The sequence below is a fragment of the Anomaloglossus baeobatrachus genome, chromosome 5, assembly GCF_048569485.1.
Source record: "Anomaloglossus baeobatrachus isolate aAnoBae1 chromosome 5, aAnoBae1.hap1, whole genome shotgun sequence".
In the NCBI taxonomy this organism is placed as follows: domain Eukaryota; kingdom Metazoa; phylum Chordata; class Amphibia; order Anura; family Aromobatidae; genus Anomaloglossus; species Anomaloglossus baeobatrachus.
The window spans coordinates 341,847,678-341,875,417 of NC_134357.1; the positions used below are offsets into that span (position 1 = coordinate 341,847,678).

The 27,740-nt window shown below is 53.8% G+C and overlaps 1 protein-coding gene across 1 annotated transcript in view; it reads left to right on the top strand.

Moving 5' to 3' along the window:
* TOP1 (DNA topoisomerase I) overlaps window positions 1-27,740 on the top strand; it is a 139,083-nt gene that overhangs the window by 50,757 nt on the left and 60,586 nt on the right. The window contains exons 10-11 of the mRNA XM_075349860.1: window positions 15,591-15,712; window positions 15,803-15,925. Coding sequence (XP_075205975.1) covers window positions 15,591-15,712; window positions 15,803-15,925 — 245 coding nt within the window. The remainder of the gene's footprint in view (window positions 1-15,590; window positions 15,713-15,802; window positions 15,926-27,740) is intronic.

A 27,740-nucleotide genomic window follows, 5' to 3' on the forward strand; every position in this document is an offset into this window, starting at 1 on the left:
TTCTGAGACTATGGCTAAGATTCTAGAAGCTTTGCAGTCCAGACCGGTATCTCAGACCATGGGCACTGTGGAATCACTGCCCCCTGGTTCCCCTCAGTTGGAACAACAATGTTCCCCCGGGGTGTCTCATAGATCCCAGGGTGAGGTCTCTAACACGGACCGCAGTCCCAGACCGCCTAAGCGAGCTCGCTGGGAAATCCCCTCGACCTCATCACATTGTTCAGGGTCTCAGAGGGATGACTCTCTGTATGATGAAGCGGAGGTAGCTGATCAAGATTCTGATCCTGAGGCCGCTCTGAACCTTGATACTCCTGATGGTGACGCCATAGTGAATGATCTTATCGCGTCCATACATCAAATGCTGGATATTTCTCCCTCGGCTCCTCCAGCGGAGGAGTCAGCCTCTCAGCAGGAGAAATTCCGTTTCAGGTTCCCCAAGCGTACAACGAGTATGTTTCTGGATCACTCCGATTTCAGAGAGGCAGTCCAGAAACACCGAGCTTGTCCAGATAAGCGTTTTTCCAAGCGCCTTAAGGATACACGTTATCCCTTCCCCCCTGACGTGGTCAAGGGCTGGACTCAGTGTCCCAAGGTGGATCCTCCAATCTCCAGACTGGCGGCTAGATCCTTAGTTGCAGTTGAAGATGGGGCTTCGCTCAAGGATGCCACTGACAGACAGATGGAGCTCTGGTTGAAATCCATCTATGAGGCTATCGGCGCGTCTTTTGCTCCAGCATTCGCAGCCGTATGGGCACTCCAAGCTATCTCAGCGGGTCAAGCGCAAATTGACGCACTCACACGTACGTCTGCGCCGCAAGTGGCGTCCATAACTTCTCAAACGTCGGCATTTGCGTCCTACGCTATTAATGCTGTCCTGGACTCTGCGAGCCGTACGGCGGTTGCAGCCGACAATTCGGTGGCAATACGCAGGGCCTTGTGGCTACGGGAATGGAAGGCAGATTCGGCTTCCAAAAAGTCCTTAACCGGTTTGCCATTTTCTGGCGACCGTTTGTTTGGTGAGAGACTGGATGAGATCATCAAACAATCCAAGGGAAAGGAAACATCCTTACCCCAGGCCAAACCAAAATTACCCCAACAGAGGAGGGGACAGTCGAGGTTTCGGTCCTTTCGGGGTGCGGGCAGGTCCCAATTCTCCTCGTACAAAAGGCCTCAGAAGGATCAGAGGAACTCCGATCCATGGCGGTCTAAGTCACGCCCTAAAAAGACCGCTGGAGGTGCCGCTACCAAGGCGGCTTCCTCATGACTTACGGCCTCCTCACACCGCATCCTCGGTCGGTGGCAGGCTCTCCCGCTTTTCCGACATTTGGCTGCCACAGGTAAAAGACCGTTGGGTGAGAGACATCCTGTCTCACGGTTACAGGATAGAGTTCAGCTCTCGTCCTCCGACTCGATTTTTCAGAACATCTCCGCCTCCCGAGCGAGCCGATGCTCTTCGGCAGGCGCTGGGCACTCTGAAGGCAGAAGGAGTGGTGGTCCCCGTTCCTCTTCAGCAACAGGGTCACGGTTTTTACTCCAACCTGTTTGTGGTTCCAAAGAAGGACGGGTCTTTCCGTCCTGTCCTGGACCTAAAACTGCTCAACAAACACGTAAAGACCAGGCGGTTCCGGATGGAATCCCTCCGCTCCGTCATCGCCTCAATGTCCCAAGGAGATTTCCTTGCATCGATCGATATCAAAGATGCTTATCTCCACGTACCGATTGCTCCAGAGCATCAGCGCTTCCTGCGCTTCGCCATAGGAGACGAACACCTTCAGTTCGTGGCACTGCCGTTCGGCCTGGCGACAGCCCCACGGGTTTTCACCAAGGTCATGGCTGCAGTAGTGGCGGTCCTCCACTCTCAGGGTCACTCGGTGATCCCTTACTTAGACGATCTGCTGGTCAAGGCTCCCTCTCAAGAGGCATGCCAGCACAGCCTCACCGCTACTCTGGAGACTCTCCAGAGTTTCGGGTGGATCATCAATTTTCCAAAGTCAAATCTGACACCGGCCCAATCGCTGACATATCTTGGCATGGAGTTTCATACCCTCTCAGCGATAGTGAAGCTTCCGCTGAACAAGCAGCGTTCACTACAGACGGGGGTGCAATCTCTCCTTCAGGGTCAGTCACACCCCTTGAGGCGCCTCATGCACTTCCTGGGGAAGATGGTGGCAGCAATGGAGGCAGTCCCTTTCGCGCAGTTTCACCTGCGTCCTCTTCAATGGGACATCCTACGCAAATGGGACAGGAAGCCGACGTCCCTCGACAGGAACGTCTCCCTCTCTCAGGCAACCAAAGCTTCTCTTCGGTGGCGGCTTCTTCACACTTCATTATCGAAGGGGAAATCCTTCCTACCCCCATCCTGGGCGGTGGTCACGACGGACGCGAGTCTGTCAGGGTGGGGAGCAGTCTTTCTCCACCACAGGGCTCAGGGTACGTGGACTCAGCAAGAGTCCTCACTTCAGATCAATGTTCTGGAGATCAGGGCAGTGTATCTTGCCCTAAAAACGTTCCAGCAGTGGCTGGAAGGCAAGCAGATCCGAATTCAGTCGGACAACTCCACAGCGGTGGCTTACATCAACCACCAAGGCGGAACACGCAGTCGGCAAGCCTTCCAGGAAGTCCGGCGGATTTTGATGTGGGTGGAAGCCACGGCCTCCACCATCTCCGCAGTTCACATCCCGGGCGTGGAAAACTGGGAAGCAGACTTTCTCAGTCGCCAGGGCATGGACGCAGGGGAATGGTCCCTGCACCCGGACGTGTTCCAGGAGATCTGTTGCCGCTGGGGGATGCCGGACGTCGACCTAATGGCGTCCCGGCACAACAACAAGGTCACGGCATTCATGGCACGATCTCACGATCACAGAGCTCTGGCGGCAGACGCCTTAGTTCAGGATTGGTCGCAGTTTCAACTCCCTTATGTGTTTCCTCCTCTGGCACTGTTGCCCAGAGTGTTACGCAAGATCAGGGCCGACTGCCGCCGCGCCATCCTCGTCGCTCCAGACTGGGCGAGGAGGTCGTGGTACCCGGATCTGTGGCATCTCACAGTCTGCCAACCGTGGGCACTACCAGACCGACCAGACTTGCTGTCTCAAGGGCCGTTTTTCCATCTGAATTCTGCGGCCCTCAACCTGACTGTGTGGCCATTGAGTCCTGGATCTTAGCGTCTTCAGGATTATCTCAAGAGGTCATTGCCACTATGAGACAGGCTAGAAAACCAACGTCCGCCAAGATCTACCACAGGACGTGGAAAATATTCCTGTCGTGGTGCTCTGCTCAGGGTTTTTCTCCCTGGCCATTTGCCTTGCCCACTTTTCTGTCCTTTCTTCAATCCGGATTGGAAAAGGGTTTGTCGCTCGGCTCCCTTAAGGGACAAGTCTCTGCGCTCTCTGTGTTTTTTCAGAAGCGCCTGGCCAGACTTCCACAGGTACGCACGTTCCTGCAGGGGGTTTGTCACATCGTCCCTCCTTACAAACGTCCGTTAGAACCCTGGGATCTGAACAGGGTGCTGATGGTTCTTCAGAAACCACCGTTCGAGCCAATGAGGGATATTTCTCTCGCACGCCTTTCGCAGAAAGTGGTTTTCCTAGTTGCAGTCACTTCACTTCGGAGAGTGTCTGAGCTAGCAGCGTTGTCATGCAAAGCCCCTTTCCTGGTGTTTCACCAGGACAAGGTGGTCCTGCGTCCGGTTCCGGAATTTCTCCCTAAGGTGGTATCCCCTTTTCATCTCAATCAGGATATCTCCTTACCCTCTTTTTGTCCTCATCCAGTTCACCAATGTGAAAAGGATTTGCACTTGTTGGATCTGGTGAGAGCACTCAGATTCTACATTTCTTCGTCGCTCTATTGGGAGACCCAGACGATTGGGTGTATAGCACTGCCTCCGGAGGCCACACAAAGCAATTACACTAAAAAGTGTAAGGCCCCTCCCCTTCTGGCTATACACCCCCAGTGGGATCACTGGCTCACCAGTTTTCTGCTTTGTGCGAAGGAGGTCAGACATCCACGCATAGCTCCACTGTTTGTAGTCAGCAGTAGCTGCTGGCTATATCGGATGGAAGAAAAGAGGGCCCATATGGGGCCCCCAGCATGCTCCCTTCTCACCCGCGGTGGTGCTTGTAAGGTTGAGGTACCTATTGCTGGTACAGAGGCTGGAGCCCACATGCTGTTTTCCTTCCACATCCCCTGGAGGGCTCTGTGGAAGTGGGATCTTGCCGGCCCCCAAGCCCTGGGGCCGGGCTCCATCCACAGACCCATAGAACCTGCTGGATTTGGAGCGGGAGTGCCGTTCAGGGACAAGGCCCTGCAACTTTCAGGTACTCTGTGTCCCCGGCAGGCACGGACACTCTCAGGCTTGCTGAGCGTTATAGTGCGCCGGGGACAGTAGCGCTGTGCGCCGGGGTTAGGTCACTGCAGCTTTGCTGAGTGACGTTTCATGTTGGGAACTACTGCGCCGACCGCTCCTGGAGCGGCGGCGCAGCTGCGACTTGTAGTGCGCCGGGGACTTTGCGCCGACCGCGCTTTTACGGCGGCGGCGCTTCTAACTTTAGCCCCCGGCTTCTGCGGCCTAGTGCCGCTTCGTTCCCGCCCCCACCCTGTCAATCAGGGTAGGGGAGAGACGCTGCTCAATTAACAGCGCCGAGGGCTGGAGCTTTATTTACATGCTCCAGCCCTCTCACTAGGCACAGTGGGAAGCAGACTTCCCGCTCTTCGTCGGTGTACGCCCAGGGCCCGCCCCCCCTCTCCACAAGGACGCCGGCAGCCATTACACATGCGGTCTGGCTGGGGAAAGGCAGCAGGCTCTGGGAGACCCAGACTAGAGGGATTTCTGGCGTCCACACACCGCTCCTAAGCGGGCGGTAAGCAGCACAGTAGTGCTGGCCCCTCTAGTGCCTCAGTGTTATATTAGTGTACTTGTTTCTTGGTACCATATATATATATATATTTATATAGTGCACTGTAAGGTCGCTTCTTGGCTGGACACCCTGTACTGCTCTGAGGAGGCAGCAACATGTCATCCGCAAAACGCAAGGCTGCCAAGGCACGGGCTGTGTACACTGTTTGTACTGCATGTGGGGCTGATCTACCAGCAGGCTCCAACGACTCTCATTGTGTGCAATGTTCAGTCCCAGTGGCACTTCGTCAGCCAGAGCCTATGGTGGTAGTGGCCCAGGCAGAGGCGCCTGTGAACCCTGCCCCGGTGACGGGGACAGACTTTGCAGTTTTTGCTGATAAAATGTCTGTGACTATGGCAAAAATCCTGGAGACCTTGCAGTCCAGGCCAGTTGCTCAGACCATGGACACTGCTGTGTCTATGCTCTCCGGTCCCCCTCAGTTGGAACTAATCCGTACTTCAGGGGGGTCTCAAGCATCACAGGCTGAAGTCTCTGACTCAGATGACAGTCCCAGGCAGCCTAAGCGAGCTCGCTGGGAAAGACCCTCCACGTCTTCACACTGTTCAGGGTCTCAGCGAGAAGAGTCTCTCTGTGATGAGACTGAGGACGGTGACCAGGATTCTAATCCTGAGGCCCCTCTCAATCTGGATGCCCCTGATGGTGACGCCATGGTTAATGACCTTATATCGGCAATTAATAGGCTGTTGGATATTTCTCCCCCAGCCCCTTCTGCAGAGGAGGCAGCTGCACAGCAGGAGAAGTTCCATTTCCTATATCCCAAGCGTAAATTAAGTGCTTTTTTGGACCACTCTGACTTCAGAGAATCGATCCAGAAACACGACGCTCATCCAGACAAGCGTTTCTCTAAACGTTCTAAGGATACCCGTTATCCTTTTCCCTCTGAGGTGGCCAAACGCTGGACCCAGTGTCCAAAGGTGGATCCCCCAATTTCCAAGCTTGCGGCTAGATCCATAGTCGCAGTAGAGGATGGCGCTTCACTTAAAGATGCCAACGACAGACAGATGGACCTTTGGTTGAAATCTGTCTATGAATCTATCGGCGCGTCGTTTGCTCCAGCATTCGCGGCCGTGTGGGCACTCCAAGCTATTTCAGCTGGTTTAGCACAGGTGGATGCTTTCATACATCCAGCAGTGCCGCAAGTGGCGTCCCTAACTTCGCAAATGTCTGCGTTTGCGACCTATGCTATCAATGCTGTCCTAGAATCTACGAGCCGTACCGCTATGGCGTCCGCCAATTCTGTGGTTTTGCGCAGAGCCTTGTGGTTAAAGGACTGGAAAGCAGATGCTGGTTCCAAAAAATGCTTAACCAGCTTGCCATTATCTAGAGACAGACTGTTTGGTGAGCCATTGGCTGAAATCATAAAACAGTCCAAGGGTAAGGACTCTTCCTTACCACAGCCCAGAGCAAGTAAACCTCAACAGAAAAAGTGGCAGTCGAGGTTTCGGTCCTTTCGAGGCTCGGGCAAGGCCCAATTCTCCTCGTCCAAAAGGACTCAGAAAGAACAAGGGAGCTCAGATTCCTGGCGGGCTCACTCACGCCCCAGGAAAACAAATGGAGGAACCGCTTCCAAAGCGGCTACCTCATGACTTTCGGCCTCCTCCCTCCGCATCCTCAGTCGGTGGCAGGCTCTCCCGCTTTTGCGACATTTGGCTGTCACAGGTCAAAGACCGGTGGGTAACAGACATTCTGTCTCGCGGGTACAGAATCGAGTTCAGTTCTCGGCCTCCACTTCGGTTCTTCAGAACCTCCCCACACCCCAACCGAGCAGATGCCCTGCTGCAGGCGGTGGACTCTCTAAGAGCAGAAGGAGTCGTGATCCCTGTCCCCCATCACGAACGGGGGCGAGGATTTTACTCCAATCTCTTTGTGGTTCCAAAAAAGGACGGCTCCTTCCGTCCTGTTCTGGACCTAAAACTGCTCAACAAGCATGTGAACGCCAGGCGGTTCCGGATGGAATCCCTCCGCTCAGTCATTGCCTCAATGTCTCAAGGAGATTTCCTAGCATCAATAGACATCAAAGATGCTTATCTCCACGTGCCGATTGCTACAGAGCACCAATGCTTTCTACGCTTCGTGATAGGAGACGACCATCTTCAGTTCGTAGCTCTGCCATTTGGTCTGGCGACAGCCCCTCGGGTGTTCACCAAGATCATGGCGGCAGTGGTAGCAGTCTTGCACTCTCACGGACACTCTGTGATCCCTTACTTGGACGATCTACTGGTCAAGGCACCCTCTCAAGAGGCATGCCAACTCAGCCTGAATGTTGCACTGGAGACTCTCCAGGCGTTCGGGTGGATCATCAACTTCCCAAAGTCAAATCTGTCACCGACCCAATCACTAACGTATCTTGGCAGGGAGTTTCATACTCTATCAGCGATAGTGAAGCTTCCGCTGGACAAGCAGCGGTCTCTACAGACTGGGGTGCAGGCTCTCCTTCAAAGTCAGCCGCACTCCTTAAGACGCCTCATGCACTTCCTCGGGAAGATGGTGGCGGCAATAGAGGCGGTTCCGTTTGCGCAGTTTCATCTGCGTCCACTTCAATGGGACATTCTCCGCCAATGGGACGGGAAGTCAACATCCCTGGACAGGAAAGTCTCCCTTTCCCAGACGGCCAAAGACTCTCTGCAGTGGTGGCTTCTTCCCACCTCATTATCACAGGGAAGATCCTTCCTACCACCGTCTTGGGCGGTGGTCACGACAGATGCGAGTCTGTCAGGGTGGGGAGCAGTCTTTCTCCACCACAGGGCTCAGGGTACGTGGTCTCAGCAGGAGTCCACCCTTCAGATCAATGTTCTGGAAATCAGAGCAGTGTATCTTGCCCTACTAGCCTTCCAGCAGTGGCTGGAAGGAAGGCAGATCCGAATTCAGTCGGACAACTCCACAGCGGTGGCATACATCAACCACCAAGGGGGGACACGCAGTCGGCAAGCCTTCCAGGAAGTCCGGCGGATTCTGATGTGGGTGGAAGCCACAGTCTCCACCATATCCGCGGTTCACATCCCCGGCGTAGAAAACTGGGAAGCAGACTTCCTCAGTCGCCAGGGCATGGACGCAGGGGAATGGTCCCTTCACCCAGACGTGTTTCAGGAAATCTGTCGCCGCTGGGGGGTGCCGGACGTCGACCTAATGGCGTCACGGCACAACAACAAGGTCCCAACCTTCATGGCACGGTCTCGCGATCAAAGAGCGCTGGCGGCAGACGCCCTAGTGCAAGATTGGTCGCAGTTCCGGCTCCCTTATGTGTTTCCACCTCTGGCACTCTTGCCCAGAGTGCTACGCAAGATCAGATCCGATTGCAGCCGCGTCATACTTGTCGCCCCAGACTGGCCGAGGAGGGCGTGGTATCCGGATCTGTGGCAGCTCACGGTCGGCCAACCGTGGGCACTCCCACACCGACCAGACTTACTATCCCAAGGGCCGTTTTTCCATCGGAATTCTGCGGCCCTGAACCTGACTGTGTGGCCATTGAGTCCTGGATCCTAGCGTCTTCAGGATTATCCCAAGGGGTCGTTGCCACCATGAGACAGGCTAGGAAGCCCACGTCCACTAAGATCTACCACAGAACGTGGAGGATATTTTTATCCTGGTGCTCTGCTCAGGGAGTGTCTCCCTGGCCATTTGCATTGCCTACCTTTCTTTCTTTCCTGCAATCTGGGTTAGAAAAAGGTTTGTCGCTCGGCTCCCTTAAAGGTCAGGTCTCGGCGCTATCCGTCTTTTTTCAGAGGCGTTTGGCACGCCTTCCTAAGGTGCGCACGTTCCTACAGGGGGTTTGCCATATCGTACCCCCGTACAAGCGGCCGTTAGATCCATGGGATCTGAACAGGGTACTAGTTGCCCTCCAGAAGCCGCCCTTCGAGCCTCTGAAGGAGGTTTCACTTTCTAGACTATCACAGAAAGTGGCTTTTCTGGTAGCGATCACATCTCTTCGGAGAGTGTCTGAGCTGGCAGCACTATCATCCAAGGCTCCCTTCCTGGTCTTCCACCAGGACAAGGTTGTGCTGCGTCCTATTCAGGAGTTTCTCCCGAAGGTGGTATCCTCTTTTCATCTTAATCAGGATATCTCTTTGCCTTCGTTTTGTCCTCATGCAGTTCATCGGTATGAGAAGGATTTACATTTGTTAGATCTGGTGAGAGCACTCAGAATCTACATTTCCCGCACGGCGCCCTTGCGCCGTTCGGATGCACTCTTTGTCCTTGTCGCTGGTAAGCGCAAAGGGTCGCAGGCTTCTAAAGCCACCCTGGCTCGATGGATCAAAGAACCAATTCTTGAAGCCTACCGTTCTGCTGGGCTTCCGGTTCCATCAGGGCTGAAGGCCCATTCTACCAGAGCCGTGGGTGCATCCTGGGCATTACGACACCAGGCTACGGCTCAACAGGTGTGCCAGGCAGCTACCTGGTCGAGTCTGCACACTTTCACCAAACATTATCAGGTGCATACCTATGCTTCGGCGGACGCCAGCCTAGGTAGAAGAGTCCTGCAGGCGGCAGTTGCCTCCCCGTAGGGGAGGGCTGTCTTGCAGCTCTAACATGAGGTATTTCTTTACCCACCCAGGGACAGCTTTTGGACGTCCCAATCGTCTGGGTCTCCCAATAGAGCGACGAAGAAGAAGGGAATTTTGTTACTTACCGTAAATTCCTTTTCTTCTAGCTCTTATTGGGAGACCCAGCACCCGCCCTGTTGTCCTTCGGGATTGTTGGTTGTTTGCGGGTACACATGTTGTTCATGTTGAACGGTTTTCAGTTCTCCGATGTTACTCGGAGAGAATTTGTTTAAACCAGTTATTGGCTTTCCTCCTTCTTGCTTTTGCACTAAAACTGGTGAGCCAGTGATCCCACTGGGGGTGTATAGCCAGAAGGGGAGGGGCCTTACACTTTTTAGTGTAATTGCTTTGTGTGGCCTCCGGAGGCAGTGCTATACACCCAATCGTCTGGGTCTCCCAATAAGAGCTAGAAGAAAAGGAATTTACGGTAAGTAACAAAATTCCCTTCTTCTCGTACGGCGCCCCTGCGCCGCTCGGATGCACTCTTTGTCCTTGTCGCTGGCCAGCGTAAAGGGACACAAGCTTCCAAATCAACCCTGGCTCGGTGGATCAAGGAACCAATTCTCGAAGCTTATCGTTCCTCGGGGCTTCCGGTTCCCTCAGGGCTGAAGGCCCATTCTACCAGGGCCGCGGGAGCGTCCTGGGCCTTGCGGCACCAGGCTACGGCTCAGCAGGTGTGTCAGGCAGCTACCTGGTCGAGCCTGCACACTTTCACGAAACACTATCAGGTGCATACCTATGCTTCGGCGGATGCCAGCCTAGGTAGGCGAGTCCTTCAGGCGGCGGTTGCCCACCTGTAGGACGGAGCCGTTACGGCTCTATTATGAGGTATTATTTACCCACCCAGGGACTGCTTTTGGACGTCCCAATTGTCTGGGTCTCCCAATGGAGCGACAAAGAAGAAGGGAATTTTGTTTACTTACCGTAAATTCCTTTTCCTTTTCTTCTAGCTCCAATTGGGAGACCCAGCACCCGCCCCTGTTTTTTTGTGTACACATGTTGTTCATGTTGAATGGTTTCAGTTCTCCGATATTCCTTCGGATTGAATTTACTTTAAATCAGTTTATAATTTTTTTCCTCCTTCTTGCTTTTGCACCAAAACTGAGGAGCCCGTGGGAGCACGGGGGGTGTATAGGCAGAAGGGGAGGGGCTTTACACTTTTAGTGTAATACTTTGTGCGGCCTCCGGAGGCATAGCCTATACACCCAATTGTCTGGGTCTCCCAATTGGAGCTAGAAGAAAAGGAATTTACGGTAAGTAAACAAAATTCCCTTCTTTTGGCATTCTGCCGGTGGAGGATTACCTGAAAAGAGCTCTGCAACTCTGGGAGACCTAAGGCAGGGAATCTGGAGGACACACGCTCCGCTTTTTAGCCGTCGGTAAGCCTTAGGGTGCCGGAATAGATAATATATATATATATATATATATATATATATATATATATATATATATATATATATATATATATATATATATATATATATATATATATATATATATATATATATATATATATATATATATATATATATATATATATATATATATATATATATATATATATATATATATATATATATATATATATATATAAATTATATTTCTGTTCGGTCGGGCTGCATACCCCTTCCCATATACCCTCAGTGATCACTCTCCTAGGAGACAACAGCATGTCGTCCACAAGGAGCAAGGGTGCCAAGGCACAGGGTTATTTTGCGACCTGTACCTCTTGTGCGGCTATGTTACCTGCGGGTTCCACCTACCCTCACTGTGAGCAATGCTCGACCCCTGTTATGCTTGCTCAGCCGGAGCCTCGGTCACTAGTGGGACCCTCTGCTCAGGTAGACCCCCCTGCTCCCCCGGTCCAGGCGGCAGGGACAGAGTTTGCCGTTTTTGCTGAAAAACTCTGAGTCTCTTTCACAATCCATGGCTCAGTCTATGGACAAATGGTCTGCCAAGCTGCTAGAAGCTTTGCAGTCCAGACCGGTCCTTACACAGGCCCCGGGCCCTGTTGGGTCGTCGCCTCCAGGCCCCTCTCTGTCCGCGCCGCAGCGCGCCCCCAGGGGGGGCCCTAGGTCTCACGTGGAGGACTCCTGCCCGGACCACAGTCCCAGACCGGCTAAGCGGGCTCGCTGGGAATCTTCCCCGACTTCTTCACGCTGCTCGGGTTCCCAGCTTGAGGACTCTCTGGAGGACGAGGCGGACGTCGCAGCTCAGGGCTCTGAACCTGACGTTGCTCTCAATCTTGATACACCTGAAGGGGACGCCATAGTAAATGACCTTATCTCGTCCATCAACCAGGTGTTAGATCTATCTCCGCCGCCGCCACCTGTAGAGGAGTCGACTTCTCAGCAGGAGAAACACCAGTTTCGGTTCCCTAAATGTACTCGGAGTGCATTTTTCGATCACTCTAACTTCAGAGATGCTGTCCAGAAGCCCAGAGCGGTTCCGGACAAGCGCTTTACTAAGCGCCTTACTGACACACGTTACCCCTTCCCCTCTGACGTAGTTAAGGGTTGTGCTCAATGTCCCAAGGTGGATCCTCCAGTCTCTAGATTGGCGGCTAGATCTGTGGTATCGGTTGCAGATGGCTCATCGCTAAAAGATGCCACTGACAGACAGAGCTCCTGGTGAAATCGATCTATGAAGCCACGGGCGCGTCTTTTGCCCCGGCTTTTGCAGCCGTGTGGGCACTCCAAGCTATCTCAGCTTGTCTGGCTCAGATTAATGCTGTCACACGTAATTCTGCTCCGCAGGTTGCGTCTTTGACTTCTCAGGCGTCAGCCTTTTCTTCCTACGCCATGAACGCAGTTCTAGACTCTGCTAGCCGTACAGCGGTGGCATCCGCTAATTCTGTGGCAGTCCGCAGGGCCATGTGGCTGCGCGAATGGAAGGCAGACTCGGCTTCCAAGAAGTTCTTAACCGGTTTGCCGTTTTCTGGCGACTGATTGTTTGGTGAACGATTGGATGAGATTATTAAGGAATCCAAGGGAAAGGACTCCTCCTTACCCCAGTCCAAACCGAAGAGACCTCACCAACGGAAAATACAATCGAGGTTTCGGTCCTTTCGTCCCTCCGCCAAGCCCCAATCCTCTTCGTCCAACAGGCCGGAGAAAGGCCAGAGGAACTCCTATGCGTGGCGGGCTAAGTCACGCCCCCAAAAACCCGCCGGAGGCAATGCCTCCAAGGCGGCCTCTTCATGACTCTCGGCATCCCCGAACCGCATCCTCGGTCGGTGGCAGGCTCTCCCGCTTTTGCGACGCCTGGTGGCCACATGTTCAAGACCGATGGGTGAGAGACATTCTGTCTCACGGTTACAGGATAGAGTTCAGCTCTCGTCCCCTGACTCGTTTCTTCAGAACCTCTCCGCCCCCCGCGCGGGCCGATGCACTTTTTCAGGCGGTGGACGCTCTGAAGACAGAAGGAGTTGTGACCCCTGTTCCCCCTCAGGAACATGGTCGCGGCTTTTACTCCAACTTGTTCGTGGTGCCAAAGAAGGACGGTTCATTCCGTCCCGTTCTGGACCTCAAACTACTCAACGGACATGTGAGCACCAGACGGTTTCGGATGGAATCTCTCCGCTCGGTCATCGCATCGATGTCACAAGGAGACTTCCTAGCATCGATCGACATCAAGGATGCTTATCTCCATGTGCCGATCGCACCCGAACATCAACGCTTTTTGCGTTTCGCCATCGGGGACGAACACCTTCAGTTCGTGGCATTGCCTTTCGGCCTAGCGACAGCCCCACGGATGTTCACCAAGGTCATGGCATCCGTTGTGGCGGTCCTACACTCTCAGGGCCACTCGGTGATTCCCTACTTAGACGATCTTCTAGTCAGGGCGCCTTCTCAGATGGCGTGTCAAAACAGCCTTACCGTCGCTCTGGCGACGCTCCAGCAGTTCGGGTGGATCATCAACTTCCCAAAATCCAAGTTGACACCGACCCAATCACTGACTTACCTCGGGATGGAGTTTCATACTCACTCAGCGGTAGTCATGCTACCGCTGGACAAACAGCTTTCTCTGCAGGCAGGGATGCAATCTCTTCTTCGGGGTCAGTCAGCAGTGGGTGGAAGCCACAGCTTCCACCATCTCCGCAGTTCATATCCCGGGCGTAGAAAACTGGGAAGCAGATTTTCTCAGTCGTCAGGGCATGGACGCGGGGGAATGGTCTCTTCAGCCAGACGTGTTTCGAGAGATCTCTCGCCGCTGGGGAACGCCGGACGTCGATCTCATGGCGTCACGGCACAACAACAAAGTCCCGGCATTCATGGCCCGGTCTCAAGATCACAGAGCTCTGGCGACGGACGCATTAGTTCAGGATTGGTCGCAGTTTCGACTGCCTTATGTATTTCCTCCTCTGGCAATGCTGCCCAGAGTGCTGCGAAAAATCAGGTCCGACTGTTGTCGCGCCATTCTCGTCGCTCCAGATTGGCCGAGGCGGTCGTGGTACCCGGATCTGTGGCATCTCACGGTGGGTCAACCGTGGGCGCTCCCAGACCATCCAGACTTGCTGTCACAAGGGCCGTTTTTCCATCTGAATTCTGTGGCCCTCAACCTGACTGTGTGGCCATTGAGTCCTGGCTCCTAGCGTCCTCAGGGTTATCTCAAGATGTCATTGCCACCATGAGACAGGCCAGGAAACCAACGTCCGCCAAGATCTATCACAGGTCTTGGAGGATCTTCTTATCCTGGTGCTCTGATAATGGTTTTACTCCCTGGCCTTTTGCCTTACCCACTTTTCTTTCATTCCTTCAATCCGGGATGGACAAGGGTTTGTCTCTCTGCTCTCTCAAGGGACAAGTATCGGCGCTGTCCGTATTTTTTCAAAAGCGTCTAGCCAGACTTCCGCAGGTCCGCACGTTCCTGCAGGGAGTTTGCCACATAGTCCCACCTTACAAGCGTCCGCTGGAACCCTGGGACCTTAACAGGGTGCTAACGGCTCTTCAGAAACCACCTTTCGAGCCGCTGCGGGATGTCTCTTTATCACGTCTTTCGCAGAAGGTGGCATTTCTAGTGGCAGTTACATCGCTCCGTAGAGTGTCGGAGCTGGCAGCGCTGTCATGCAAAGCCCCCTTCCTGGTTTTTCACCAGGATAAGATGGTTCTGCGTCCTGTTCCGGAATTTCTCCCTAAGGTGGTATCTCCTTTTCATCTCAATCAGGATATCTAATTACCTTCATTTTGCCCTATTCCAATTCACCAATGTGAAAAGGATTTGCACTCATTAGATCTGGTGAGAGCACTCCGGTTCTACGTGTCTCGCACGGCGCCCCTGCGCCGTTCAGATGCGCTCTTTGTCCTTGTCGCTGGCCAGCGTAAGGGTTCGCAGGCTTCCAAGTCAACCTTGGCTCGGTGGATCAAGGAACTGATTCTTGAAGCCTACCGTTCTTCTGGGCTTCCGCTTCCTTCAGGGCTGAAAGCCCATTCTACCAGAGCCGTGGGTGCGTCCTGGGCATTGCGGCACCGGGCTACGGCTCAGCAGGTGTGTCAGGCAGCTACCTGGTCTAGTCTGCACACTTTCACGAAACACTATCAGGTGCATACCTATGCTTCGGCAGACGCCAGTCTAGGTAGGCGAGTCCTTCAGGCGGCGGTTGCCCACCTGTAAGAGGGGGTCGTCTTCGGCTCTTTTTATCGAGGTATTCTTTTACCCACCCAGGGACTGCTTTTGGACGTCCCAATTGTCTGGGTCTCCCAATGGAGCGACAAAGAAGAAGGGAATTTTGTTTACTTACCGTAAATTCCTTTTCTTCTAGCTCCTATTGGGAGACCCAGCACCCGCCCCCGTTCCCTTCGGGCTGTTTGTTCTTTTGTATACACATGTTGTTCATGTTGAATTGTTCTTTTGGTTCATGGTTTTCAGTTCTCCGAACATCCTTCGGATTGAATTTACCTTAGACCAATTTATAAGTTTCCTCCTTCCTGCTTTTGCACCAAAACTGAGGAGCCCGTGATGCACGGGAGGGTGTATAGGCAGAGTGGAGGGGTTACACTTTTTAAAGTGTAATACTTTGTGTGGCCTCCGGAGGCAGAAGCTATACACCCAATTGTCTGGGTCTCCCAATAGGAGCTAGAAGAAAAGGAATTTACGGTAAGTAAACAAAATTCCCTTCTTTTTTTATTGACATTAGGTAAAGTTTTAAAGCTCAGTCCCAAGGCTGAGGAAGTAGCCACTTTCTTTGCAAAAATGTTGGACCATGAATACACTACCAAGGACATCTTCAGGAAAAACTTCTTTAAAGACTGGAAGAAGGTATTTTAACAAATTGGAGTTTTTATTTTTTTTTTTTTTAATAGTGTTATTATGTTCTGGCCTGAATTTTCACAAACCAAACTTTCTTAGGAAATGACTGCTGAAGAGCGAGGTCACCTTACCAACCTGAGCAAGTGTGACTTCAATGAGATGAGCCAGTACTTCAAAGCCCAGTCTGAGGCCAGGAAGCAAATGACCAAGGAGGAGAAGCAGGTATTGTGACTGACTGAGCTCACTTTCTGGAGTGCCATCCCTCTATGTAAAGAGTGCACCTGGATTTCTTTCATACATACTCTATTATATGACCTTTTAGGAGCCTTAAAGGGGCATCCCCATGTCCCAAGATCCTATCCCAATATGAAGTAGGTGTAGTAATATTAGCAAATGCCTCCAATTAGAAATGTATAGTTCTGTTGATATAGCCATGTCTCTTACCTCGTGCAGGGCATTGCAGTAGCTTAGGTATCCATGGTTGCGACCACTCATTTAGTGACAGCTGCTAGTGGTTGTGACCATAGATACCTAAGCTTCTGCAATGCCCTGCACATGAGATAGGTGACATAGCTAATCAGGAGAACTATACTACATTTCCTATTATTATTATAGCGCCATTACTTCCATGGTGCTTTACAAGCGAAAAAGGGTATACATAAAAGCTAGTACAACAATCATTAACAGTACAAAACAGACTGGTACAGGAGGAGAGAGGACCCTGCCTGCGAGGGCTCAGTCTACAGGGAATGGTTGATGGTACAATAGGTGAGGACAGAGCTGGTTGCGCAGTGGTGTACTGGACTGAGGGTTATTGTAATTGTAGGCTTGTCAGAAGAGGTGGGTCTTCAGGATCCTCTTGAAGCTTTTCACGGTAGGAGAGAGTCTGATATGCTGGGGTAGAGCATTCCAGAGTATAGGGGAGGCACGGGAGAAATCTTGTATGTGATTGTGGGAAGAGGAGATAAGAGAGGAATAGAGAAAGAGATCTTGTGAGGATCTGAGGTTGTGTGAAGGTATGTAATGGGAGACTAGGTCACAGAGGTAAGGAGGAGACAGGTTGTGGATGGCTTTTTAGGTCATGGTTAATGTTTTGAACTGGAGTCTTTGGGCAATGGGAAGCCAGTGAAGGGATTTGCAAAGTGGTGAGGCTGGGGAATAGCGAGGGGAGAGGTGGATTAAGCGGGCCGCAGAGTTTAGGATAGATTGGAGGGGGTGCAAGAGTGTTGGAAGGGAGGCCAGAGAGCAGGAGGTTGCAGTAGTTGATTCGGGAGATGATGAGGGCATGTACTAATGTTTTCTTTATCGTTCCTTTGGGAGACCCAGACCATGGGTGTTTAGCTTCTGCCTCCGGAGGACACACAAAGTACTACACTTAAAAGTGTAGCTCCTCCCTCTGAGCTTATACACCCCCTGGTGAGCCAGTCCCAGCCAGTTTATTGCTTTGTGTCAGGAGGCATACATCCACACATGCATTCTCATATGATTTTTTCCTTTTGGAATGAGATTGAAGAAGTGCGGGTCCACGTCTGGACCCCCGGCATGTCCCTTCTCACCCCACTGTGTCGGCGGTGTTGTAAGGTTGATTTTAAAGGCTGGAGCCTTACATGCCGTGCTCCTTCACCATCCCTCCTGGGCTCTGGCTTGAAGTGGGAGCCAGCACGGTTTCCCTGCCTGGCAGGAGACCGGTCTCCATCCGCAGCCCTTCAGGACCCTGCTGGACTGGAGCACTCATCCCCAGGGACCTGGCCCTGCGTCTCAGCAGCTAAGTACCTGAGACGTTTATATTTTGGGGGTTCCTGTACTTTATTGTTGGGGAGAGTGTGCTTACTGTATTTATAGGCATTTCCGGCGGGTTCTCTAGCTGTCGCCCGAGAACCGCGCCGATGGTGCCTGCGCGTCGGCCTCGCCGCTCAAATTTAGGCCCCGGCTTTGCCGGAGGCCTAGTTTCTGTTCTCTGCCCTCGCATGTCATTCATGCAGAGGGACAGGCTCGGCTCTTCCCGGCGGCCGTTCTGCACAGGGGAGGGACACTCCCCACTGCTGTGCGTGTCTCCTCCCCTGTAGGTCTCTATGGCCCTCCAGTTCCCGCTCTCAAGCCAAGTCCCGCCCCCTCTCTTCACTCCGGTGGCCATCTTCTCAGACAGAGTTCACTCGGCGATGGTCTGCACTCTGCATCCCTGCTGAAGTGCTGTGCTTGGGGGTCCGGGCTTCGGGATCTGGAGGGCACACAACACCGCTCCAGCGGTCTGGTAAGCCACAAGCGGCTCTGGTTGTGGACCTCTGTATATACTCTCTGGGGTGCATTCTCTTGCAGAGCCACCACTCCAGCAGCATGTCTCACACGAGGAGCAAGGCTCCAAAGCTTTATTCTGTATGAGCTGCATGTAAGCTCCTGCTGCCTGAACTGAGCACCTATCCTCATTGTGATGTCTGCTCTAACTTGGCAGGGCCACAGCCTGGAGTCTCACCCCCAGTGGTCTCTCAGGCTGCTCCTGCTCCTGTGGCTGAACCCCCGGCCTGGGTAGAGTCCTTTTCTAGGTCTATCTCCCAGTCTTTTGCTGAGTCCATGGGACTTCTGTCCAGGACTTTGTTAAATATGCATCAGCCCCCTTTGCAGGGTTCCCCTACTGCTATGGGTCCCTTAGGTTCGGAGCTCACAGAGGACTCATCATCAGGGCCCAGACCCCGTCCTCCTAAGAAGAGACGCAGGGTTCCCTCTCCCTCCTCCTCCCGTGGCTCTGATTCAAGAGCTGACTCGCAGGATGAGGAGGATGCCTTTACAGGGGGCTCGGAGGCTAACTCCATGTACCCCATTGATCTGTCCGAGGGTGACTCAGATCTCAGTGACTTGATTGCTTCCATTAATTCTGTACTGGATCTCAATCCGCCAGTATCAGAGGAGCAACCTTCTCTGGCAGAAAAGCACCAGTTTACCTCGCCTAAGAGAGTAAAGAGTGTGTTCTTTAACCACTCCAGTTTTCAGGCCGCTGTGACCAAACCCAGGGCCTGTCCTGACAAACGCTTCCCAAAGCGTGGTTCTGATGACCGTTTTCCCTTCCCACCTGAGGTGGTGAAGGAGTGGGCTCAATCCCCAAAGGTAGACCCTCCGGTGTCTAGGCTCTCAGCCCGTACCGTTGTTTCGGTGGCTGATGGCACCTCCCTTCAGGATTCCACTGACCGGCAGATTGACCTTCTGGCCAAATCCGTGTATGAAGCGGCGGGGGCCGCGGTTTCTCCGGCTTTTGCAGCAGTGTGGGCTCTCAAGGCCATCTCTGCTTCTCTAGAGGAGATGCATTCCCTCACCAGGGACTCTAAGCCCGGAATGGTTGCCTTAACTTCCCAAGCTTCAGCTTTTTCATCTTATGCCATGTCTGCCATGCTGGAGGCTTCTCACCGCACTGCGGTGGCTTCGGCTAATTCCCTCGTTATCCGCAGGGTCTTGTGGCTTCGAGAGTGGAAGGCAGATGCTTCTTCTAAGAAGTACCTTGCTGGGCTCCCTTTTGCTGGGTCCCGGCTGTTCGGTGAACAGCTGGATGAAATTATTAAGGAAGCTACTGGCGGGAAGAGTACTTCCATGCCACAAACCAAAACCAGGAAACCTGACCAGGGTAGGAATCAGTCGAGGTTTCGTTCCTTTCGTTCCTCCAACTGGTCGTCCTCTAAGCCCTCGGCCTCGTCCGCTAACTCAGCCAAGGACCAGAAATCCAACTGGCGCCCAAAAGCGCGTCCACAGAAGACCGCAGGAGGTGCTGCCACTAAGGCAGCCTCCTCATGACTCTCTGCCCGCTCCGGCGACGTCCTTAGTCGGTGGCAGGCTCTCCCACTTTGGCGACGCTTGGTTTCAACACGTCTCCGATCAGTGGGGAGAGATATCATCTCCCACGGCTACAGGATAGAATTCTCCTCCAGCCCGCCAAACAGATTTTTTCTCTCAACTCCCCCTTGCTCCAAGGCCGCCGCCTTCTCTCAGGCCATGGCAGCCTTGCAGGCCAACGGAGTAATTGTACCAGTTCCCGCCCGGGAACGGTTCAGAGGTTTTTACTCAAATCTCTTCCTAGTCCCCAAAAAGGACGGTACCTTTCGGCCCATCCTGGATCTCAAGCTTCTCAACAAGCATGTTCAGGTGCGGCACTTTCGCATGGAGTCCCTGCGATCAGTCATTGCCTCAATGACCCAAGGGGATTTCCTGGCATCCATCGACATCAGAGATGCTTATCTGCATGTGCCAATTGCAGTTTCCCACCAGCGTTGGCTACGTTTTGCAATAGGGGAAGATCATTTCCAATTCGTGGCTCTCCCCTTCGGATTAGCCACGGCCCCTCGGGTATTCACCAAGGTCATGGCAGCAATGATTGCGGTTCTGCACCTCCAGGGGGTGGCAGTGATTCCTTACCTGGACGACCTTCTAGTCAAGGCTCCATCCAGCGCAGACTCAGCGGAGTGTCTCGCTCACTCTCGCCACTCTAGCCCAATTCGGGTGGTTGGTCAATCTGTCCAAATCCACTCTAACTCCCACCCAGAGCCTCACGTACCTAGGGATGCAGTTCGAGGCTTTGTCGGCACGTGTGAAGTTGCCCTTAGACAAACAGCTGTCCCTCCAGCTAGCGGTGCGCTCTCTGCTGAGGCCCCGCTGTTATACCCTCAGGCGTCTGATGCAGGTGCTGGGTCAAATGGAGGCTGTTCCCTTTGCCCAGTTCCATCTGCGCCCCCTGCAGCTGGACATTCTCCGCTGTTGGGACAAGTGGCCTTCCTCCTTACCCAGGTTAGTGGCTCTATCGCCACAGACCAGGACCTCTCTTCAGTGGTGGCTTCGACCCCTCTCCCTGTCCCAAGGGCGCTCCTTCCTGGCCCCGTCCTGGGTGATTCTCACCACGGATGCCAGTCTATCCGGCTAGGGAGCGGTATATCTCCACCACAGAGCTCAGGGCACTTGGACTCCGTCCGAGTCAGCCCTTTCAATCAATGTGCTGGAAACCAGAGCCGTGTTTCTAGCTCTCCTAGCTTTTCACCACCTGTTGGCGGGCAGGCACATTCGAGTCCAGTCAGACAACGCGACAGCGGTTGCCTACATCAATCACCAAGGTGGGACGCGCAGCCGCCAGGCAATGTTGGAGGTACAACGCATCCTTCAATGGGCGGAGGATTCAAAGTCCACCATATCCGCAGTCCACATCCCAGGCATGGAAAACTGGGAGGCAGATTATCTCAGCCGTCAAACCGTGGACGGTGGCGAGTGGACCCTGCACCCGGCAGTGTTTCAGTCAATCTGCCGCAAATGGGGCACTCCGGACGTGGACCTAATGGCATCCCGTCACAACAACAAGGTTCCGGTTTACGTGGCTCGCTCCCGCGATCCTCAGGCATTCGCCGCGGACGCTCTGGTTCAAGACTGGTCCCAGTTTCGTCTGTCCTACGTGTTTCCCCCTCTAGCTCTCTTGCCCAGAGTCCTGCGCAAGATCAGAATTTGAGGGCCGTCGAGTCATCCTCATTGCACCGGACTGGCCCAGGCGAGCTTGGTATACGGACCTGCTCAATCTGTCCGTAGAGATGCCGTGGCATCTCACGGACCGTCCAGACCTGCTCTCGCAAGGTCCGTTTTTCCGCCCGAATTCTGCGGCCCTCAAATTGGCGGCGTGGCTCTTGAGTCCTGGATTTTGACGGCTTCTGGTATTCATCCTGAAGTCATCTCCACTATGACTCGGGCCCGTAAGTCTTCTTCCGCTAAGATCTATCACAGGACTTGGAAAATTTTCCTGTCCTGGTGTCGCTCTACCGACCATCTCCCTTGGCCATTCTCCTTGCCGACCCTTCTGTCTTTTCTTCAGTCCGGTCTGCAGCTAGGACTGTCCCTCAACTCTCTCAAGGGACAAGTCTCGGCTCTGTCAGTTCTGTTCCAGCAGCGTCTCGCTCGGCTGGCTCAGGTCCGCACCTTCATGCAAGGCGCGTCTCACATCATTCCGCCTTACCGGCGGCCCTTGGATCCCTGGGACCTTAACTTGGTTCTCACGGTTTTGCAGAAACCCCCCCCCTTTGAGCCTCTTAGGGAGGTTTCTTTGTCTCGGCTTTCACAGAAGGTGGCCTTTCTGGTAGCCATAACTTCTCTCAGGAGAGACTCTGATTTGGCTGCGCTCTCCTCGGAGTCACCTTTTTTAGTTTTTCATCAAGACAAGGTGGTTCTCCGTCCGACTCCGGACTTTCTTCCTAAGGTGGGCTCTCCCTTCCACCTTAACCAGGACATTACCTTGCCGTCCTTCTGTCCGGCTCCTGTTCATCGCTTTGAAAAAGCGCTGCATACTCTAGATCTGGTGCGTGCTCTCCGGATCTAGGTGTCTCGCACCGCTGCGATTAGGCGGTGCACCTCTCTTTTTGTGCTAACCACAGGGCGGCGCAAGGGCCTCCCTGCTTCTAAGCCGACCTTAGCTCGTTGGATTAGGTCGACTATTTCGGACGCCTACCAGAGTACTCAGGTGCCTCCCCCGCCGGGGATCAAAGCACATTCGACCAGAGCTGTCGGTGCCTCTTGGGCTTTCAGGCACCAGGCTACGGCTCAACAAGTCTGTCAGGCTGCCACTTGGTCTAGCCTGCACACTTTTTCGAAGCACTACCAAGTGCATGCTCATGCTTCGGCAGATGCGAGCTTGGGCAGACGCATCCTTCAGGCGGCTGTCGCCCATTTGTGAAGTTAGGTTCTGCCTACTTCTTAGTTTTTCTGTTTATTTCCCACCCAGGGACTGCTTTGCAACGTCCCATGGTCTGGGTCTCCCAAAGGAACGATAAAGAAAAAGAGAATTTTGTTTACTTACCGTAAATTCTTTTTCTTTATCGTTCCTATGGGAGACCCAGACATTGGTGTATAGCTTCTGCCTCCGGAGAACACACAAAGTGCTACACTAAAAAAGTGTAGCTCCTCCCTCTGAGTATATACACCCCCTGGATAACCAAATCTAGCCAGTTCATTGCTTTGTGTTCAGGAGGCATACATCCACACATGCATTCTCATCTGATTTTTCATTTTGGAAAGGTTTTGAAGAAAAGCGGGTCCAAGCCTGGACTCCCGGCATGTCCCTTCTCACCCCACTGTGTCGGCGGTGTTGTTAAGGTTGCTTCCAGGGCTGGAGCCTTACATGCCGCGCTCCTTCACCATCCCTCGGGCTCTGGCTTGAAGTGGGAGCCAGCACGGTTCTCCCTGCTTTGCAGGAGGCCGGTCTCCATCCGCAGCCCTTCAGGATCCTGCTTTACGGAGCACTCATCCCCAGGGACCTGGCCCTGCGTCTCACAAGCTAAGTATCTGAGACGTTTATGTTCGGGGGGTCCCTTGTATTTTATTGTTGGGGAGAGTGTGCTGTGTAACTGTTCTGACATTTCCGGCCGGTTCTCTGGTTGTCACCTGAGAACCGCGCCGATGGAGCCTGCGCGCCGGCCGCATCGCATAAATTTAGGCCCCGGCTTCGCCTGAGGCCTAGTTTCGATTTCACTGCCCTTGCATGTCAATCATGCAGAGGGACAGTGCGGCTCCGCCCAGCGGCCGTTCGGCACAGGGGAGGGACACTCCTCTCTGAGTAAATGTCCCCTCCCCTGTAAATCTCCTTGGCCCTCCAGATCCCGCTCTCAGAGTTGGTCCCGCCCCCTCTCCTCGCTCCGGTGCCATTTTATCAGCGTTCTCTCAGCGATCGGCGCTGGCTGCAGCATCTCTGCTAATCTGTCTGGGGGTCCGGGCTGTGGGATCTGGAGGGCACACAAACGGTCTGGTAAGCCACAACCTCCGGTTGTGGACCTGCTTATATACTCTGGGGGTCATCCTGGCTCAGAGCCCCCACTTCAGCAGCATGTCTCACACAAGGAGCAAGGCTGCAAGGCTGTACGCAATATGCACTGCATGCCTGCTCTAACCTGACAATGCCTCAGCCTGGAATCGCACCCACAGTGGTCCCTCCGGCTGCTCCGGCTCCGGTGGCTGAACCCCCGGCTTGGGTAGAATCCTTCTCTAGGTCAATCTCCCAGTCTTTTGCCGACTCCATGGGACAGCTGTCCCGGACTTTGCTGAACATGCATCAGCCCCCTTCTCAGGTCGCCTCTGCTGCTAGGGCTCTCTCAGCGGAGCTCACAGAGGATTCTTCATCTGGTCACAGACCCCGTCCTCCTAAGAGGAGACGCAGGGCTCCCTCTCTTTCCTCGTCCCGAAGCTCTGATTCAAGAGCTGACTCGCAGGACGAGGAGGATGCCGTTACTGGGGGCTCGGAGGCTGCCTCCATGTGCCCCATTGATCTGTCCGAAAGTGACTCAGATGTTAGTGATTTGATTGCGTCCATTAATTCTGTACTGGACCTCAATCCGCCAGTATCAGAGGAGCAACCCTCTCTGGCAGAAAAGCACCAGTTTACCTTGCCTAAGAGGACAAGGAGTGTGTTCTTTAACCACTCCAGTTTTCAGGCCACTGTGACCAAGCCTAGGGCCTGTCCTGACAAACGCTTCCCAAAGCGTGGTTCTGATGAGTGGGCTCATTCACCAAAGGTAGACCCCCCGGTGTCTAGACTCTCAGCCCGAACAGTTGTATCAGTGGCTGATGGCACCTCACTTAAGGATTCCACTGACCGCCAGGTTGACCTTCTGGCCAAATCTGAGGCGGCAGGGGCCTCGTTCTCCCCATCTTTTGCAGCAGTGTGGGCTCTCAAAGCCATCTCTGCTTCTCTAGAGGAGATGCATTCCCTCACCAGGGAATCTATGCCCAAAATGGTTGCCTTAACTTCCCAAGCTTCAGCTTTTTCATCCTATGCCATGCTGGAGGCTTCTCACCGCACTGCGGTGGCTTCGACTAATTCCCTCGCTATCCGCAGGATCTTGTGGCTTCGAGAGTGGAAGGCAGACGCTTCTTCAAAGAAGTACCTTGCTGGGCTCCCTTTTGCTGGGTCCAGGCTGTTCGGTGAACAACTGGATGAAATTATTAAGGAAGCTACTGGCGGGAACAGTACTTCCATGCCACAAACTAAAACCAGGATACCTGTCCAGGGCAGGAACCAGTCGAGGTTTCGTTCCTTTCGTTCCTCCATCTGGTCGTCCTCTAAGCCCTCGGCCTCGTCCACTAACTCAGCCAAGGACCAAAAACCCAACTGGCGCACGAAGCCGCGTCCTCAGAAGACCGCAGGAGCTGCTGCCACTAAGGCAGCCTCCTCTTGACTATCTGGCCGCGCCAGCAACGTCCTTGGTCGGTGGCAGGCTCTCCCACTTTGGCGACGTGTGGTTTCAACACGTCTCCGATCAGTGGGTGCGGGATATCATCTCCCACGGCTACAGGATAGAATTCTCTTCCAGCCCGCCAAACAGATTTTTCTTTCAACGCCCCCCTGCTCCAAGGCCGCCGCCTTCTCTCAGGCCGTGGCATCCTTGCAGGCCAACGGAGTAATTGTACCGGTTCCCGCCCGGGAACGGTTCAGAGGTTTCTTCTCAAATCTCTTCCTAGTTCCCAAAAAGGACGGTTCCTTCCGGCCCATCCTGGATCTCAAGCTTCTCAACAAGCATGTTCAGGTGCGGCATTTTCGCATGGAGTCTCTGCGATCAGTCATTGCCTCAATGACCCAAGGAGATTTCCTGGCATCCATCGACATCAGAGATGCTTATCTGCATGTGCCAATTGCAGTTTCACACCAGCGTTGGCTACGTTTTGCAATCGGAGAGGAACATTTCCAATTCGTGGCTCTCCCCTTCGGGTTAGCCACGGCCCCTCGAGTATTCACCAAGGTCATGGCAGCAGTGGTTGCGGTTCTGCACCTCCAGGGGTTGGCAGTGATTCCTTACCTGGACGACCTTCTAGTCAAGGCTTCATCCAGTGCAGACTGTCAGCAGAGTGTCTCGCTCACTCTCGCCACTCTAGTCCAATTCGGGTGGTTTGTCAATCTGCCCAAATCCACTCTAACTCCGACCCAGAAGCTCATGTACCTAGGGATGCAATTCGAGACTCTGCCGGCACTTGTGAAGCTGCCCTTAGTCAAACAGCAGTCCCTCCATCTGGCAGTGCGCTCTTTGCTGAGGCCCCGCCGTCATTCCATCAGGCACCTAATGCAGGTGCTGGGTCAGATGGTGGCGTCAATGGAAGCGGTTCCCTTTGCCCAGTTCCATCTGCGTCCTCTGCAGCTGGACATTCTCCGCTGTTGGGACAAGCGGACTTCCTCCTTGCACAGGTTAGTGGCTCTGTCGCCACAGACCAGGGGCTCCCTTCAGTGGTGGCTTCGGCCCCTCTCTCTGTCTCAGGGACGCTCCTTCCTGGCCCCGTCCTGGGTGATCCTCACTACGGATGCCAGTCTATCCGGCTGGGGAGCAGTATATCTCCACCACAGAGCGCAGGGCACTTGGACTCCGTCCGAATCAGCCCTCTCGATCAATGTGCTTGAAATCAGGGCTGTGCTTCTAGCTCTCTTAGCCTTTCACCACCTGTTGGCGGGCAAGCACATCCGAGTCCAGTCAGACAACGCGACAGCGGTTGCCTACATCAATCACCAAGGCGGGACACGCAGCCGCCTGGCAATGTTGGAGGTTCAACGCATCCTTCAGTGGACGGAGGACACCAAATCCACCATATCCGCAGTCCACATCCCAGGCGTGGAAAACTGGGAGGCAGATTATCTCAGCCGTCAAACCGTGGACAGTGGCGAGTGGTCCCTGCATCCGGCAGTGTTTCGGTCAATCTGCCGCAAGTGGGGCACTCCGGAAGTGGATCTAATGGCATCCCGGCACAACAACAAGGTTCCGGTTTACGTGGCTCGCTCCCACGATCCTCAGGCCTTTGCAACGGACGCTCTGGTTCAAGATTGGTCCCAGTTTCGTCTGTCCTACGTGTTTCCCCTCTAGCTCTCTTGCCCAGAGTCCTGCGCAAGATCAGAATGGAGGGCCGTCGGGTCATCCTCATTGCTCCGGACTGGCCCAGGCGAGCTTGGTACCCAGACCTGCTCCATCTGTCCGTAGAGGTGCCGTGGCATCTCCCGGACCGTCCAGACCTTCTCTCACAAGGTCCGTTTTTCCGCCAGAATTCTGCGGCTCTCAGATTGACGGCGTGGCTCTTGACTCCTGGATCTTGACGACTTCTGGTATCCCTCCTGAAGTCATCTCCACTATGACTCGGGCTCTGAAGTCTTCCTCGGCCAAAATCTATCACAGGACCTGGAGAATTTTCCTGTCCTGGTGTCGCTCTTCCGCCCATGCTCCTTGGCCTTTTTCCTTGCCGACCCTCCTGTCCTTTCTACAGTCCGGTCTGCAGCTAGGACTATCCCTCAATTCCTTCAAGGGACAGGTCTCGGCTCTGTCAGTGTTGTTCCAGCGGCGTATCGCCCGGCTGGCTCAGGTGCGCACCTTCATGCAGGGCGCGTCTCACATCATTTCGCCTTACCGGCGGCACTTGGATCCCTGGGACCTCAATCTGGTCCTCACGGCCTTGCAGAAACCCCCTTTGAGCCTCTTAGGGAGGTTTCTTTGTCTCGTCTTTCACAGAAAGTGGTCTTTCTAGTGGTCATAACTTCCCTCAGGAGAGTCTCTGATTTGGCTGCGCTCTCTTCGGAGTCACCTTTTTTAGTTTTTCATCAAGACAAGGTGGTTCTCCGTCCGACTCCGGACTTTCTCCCTAAGGTGGTTTCTCCTTTCCACCTTAACCAGGACATTTCCCTGCCTTCCTTTTGTCCGGCTCCTGTTCATCGCTTTGAAAAAGCGTTGCATACTCTGGATCTGGTGCGGGCGCTCCGGATCTATGTGTCTCGCACCGCTGTTCTTAGGCGGTGCACCTCTCTTTTTGTGCTAACCACAGGTCGGCGTAAGGGCCTCTCTGCTTCTAAGCCGACCTTGGCTCGTTGGATTAGGTCGGCCATTTCTGATGCCTACCAGTGTACTCAGGTGCCTCCCCCGCCGGGGATCAAGGCACACTCGACCAGAGCTGTCGGTGCCTCTTGGGCTTTCAGGCACCAGGCTATGGCTCAGCAGGTCTGTCAGGCTGCCACTTGGACTAGTCTGCATACCTTTTCATAGCACTACCAAGTGCATGCTCATGCTTCGGC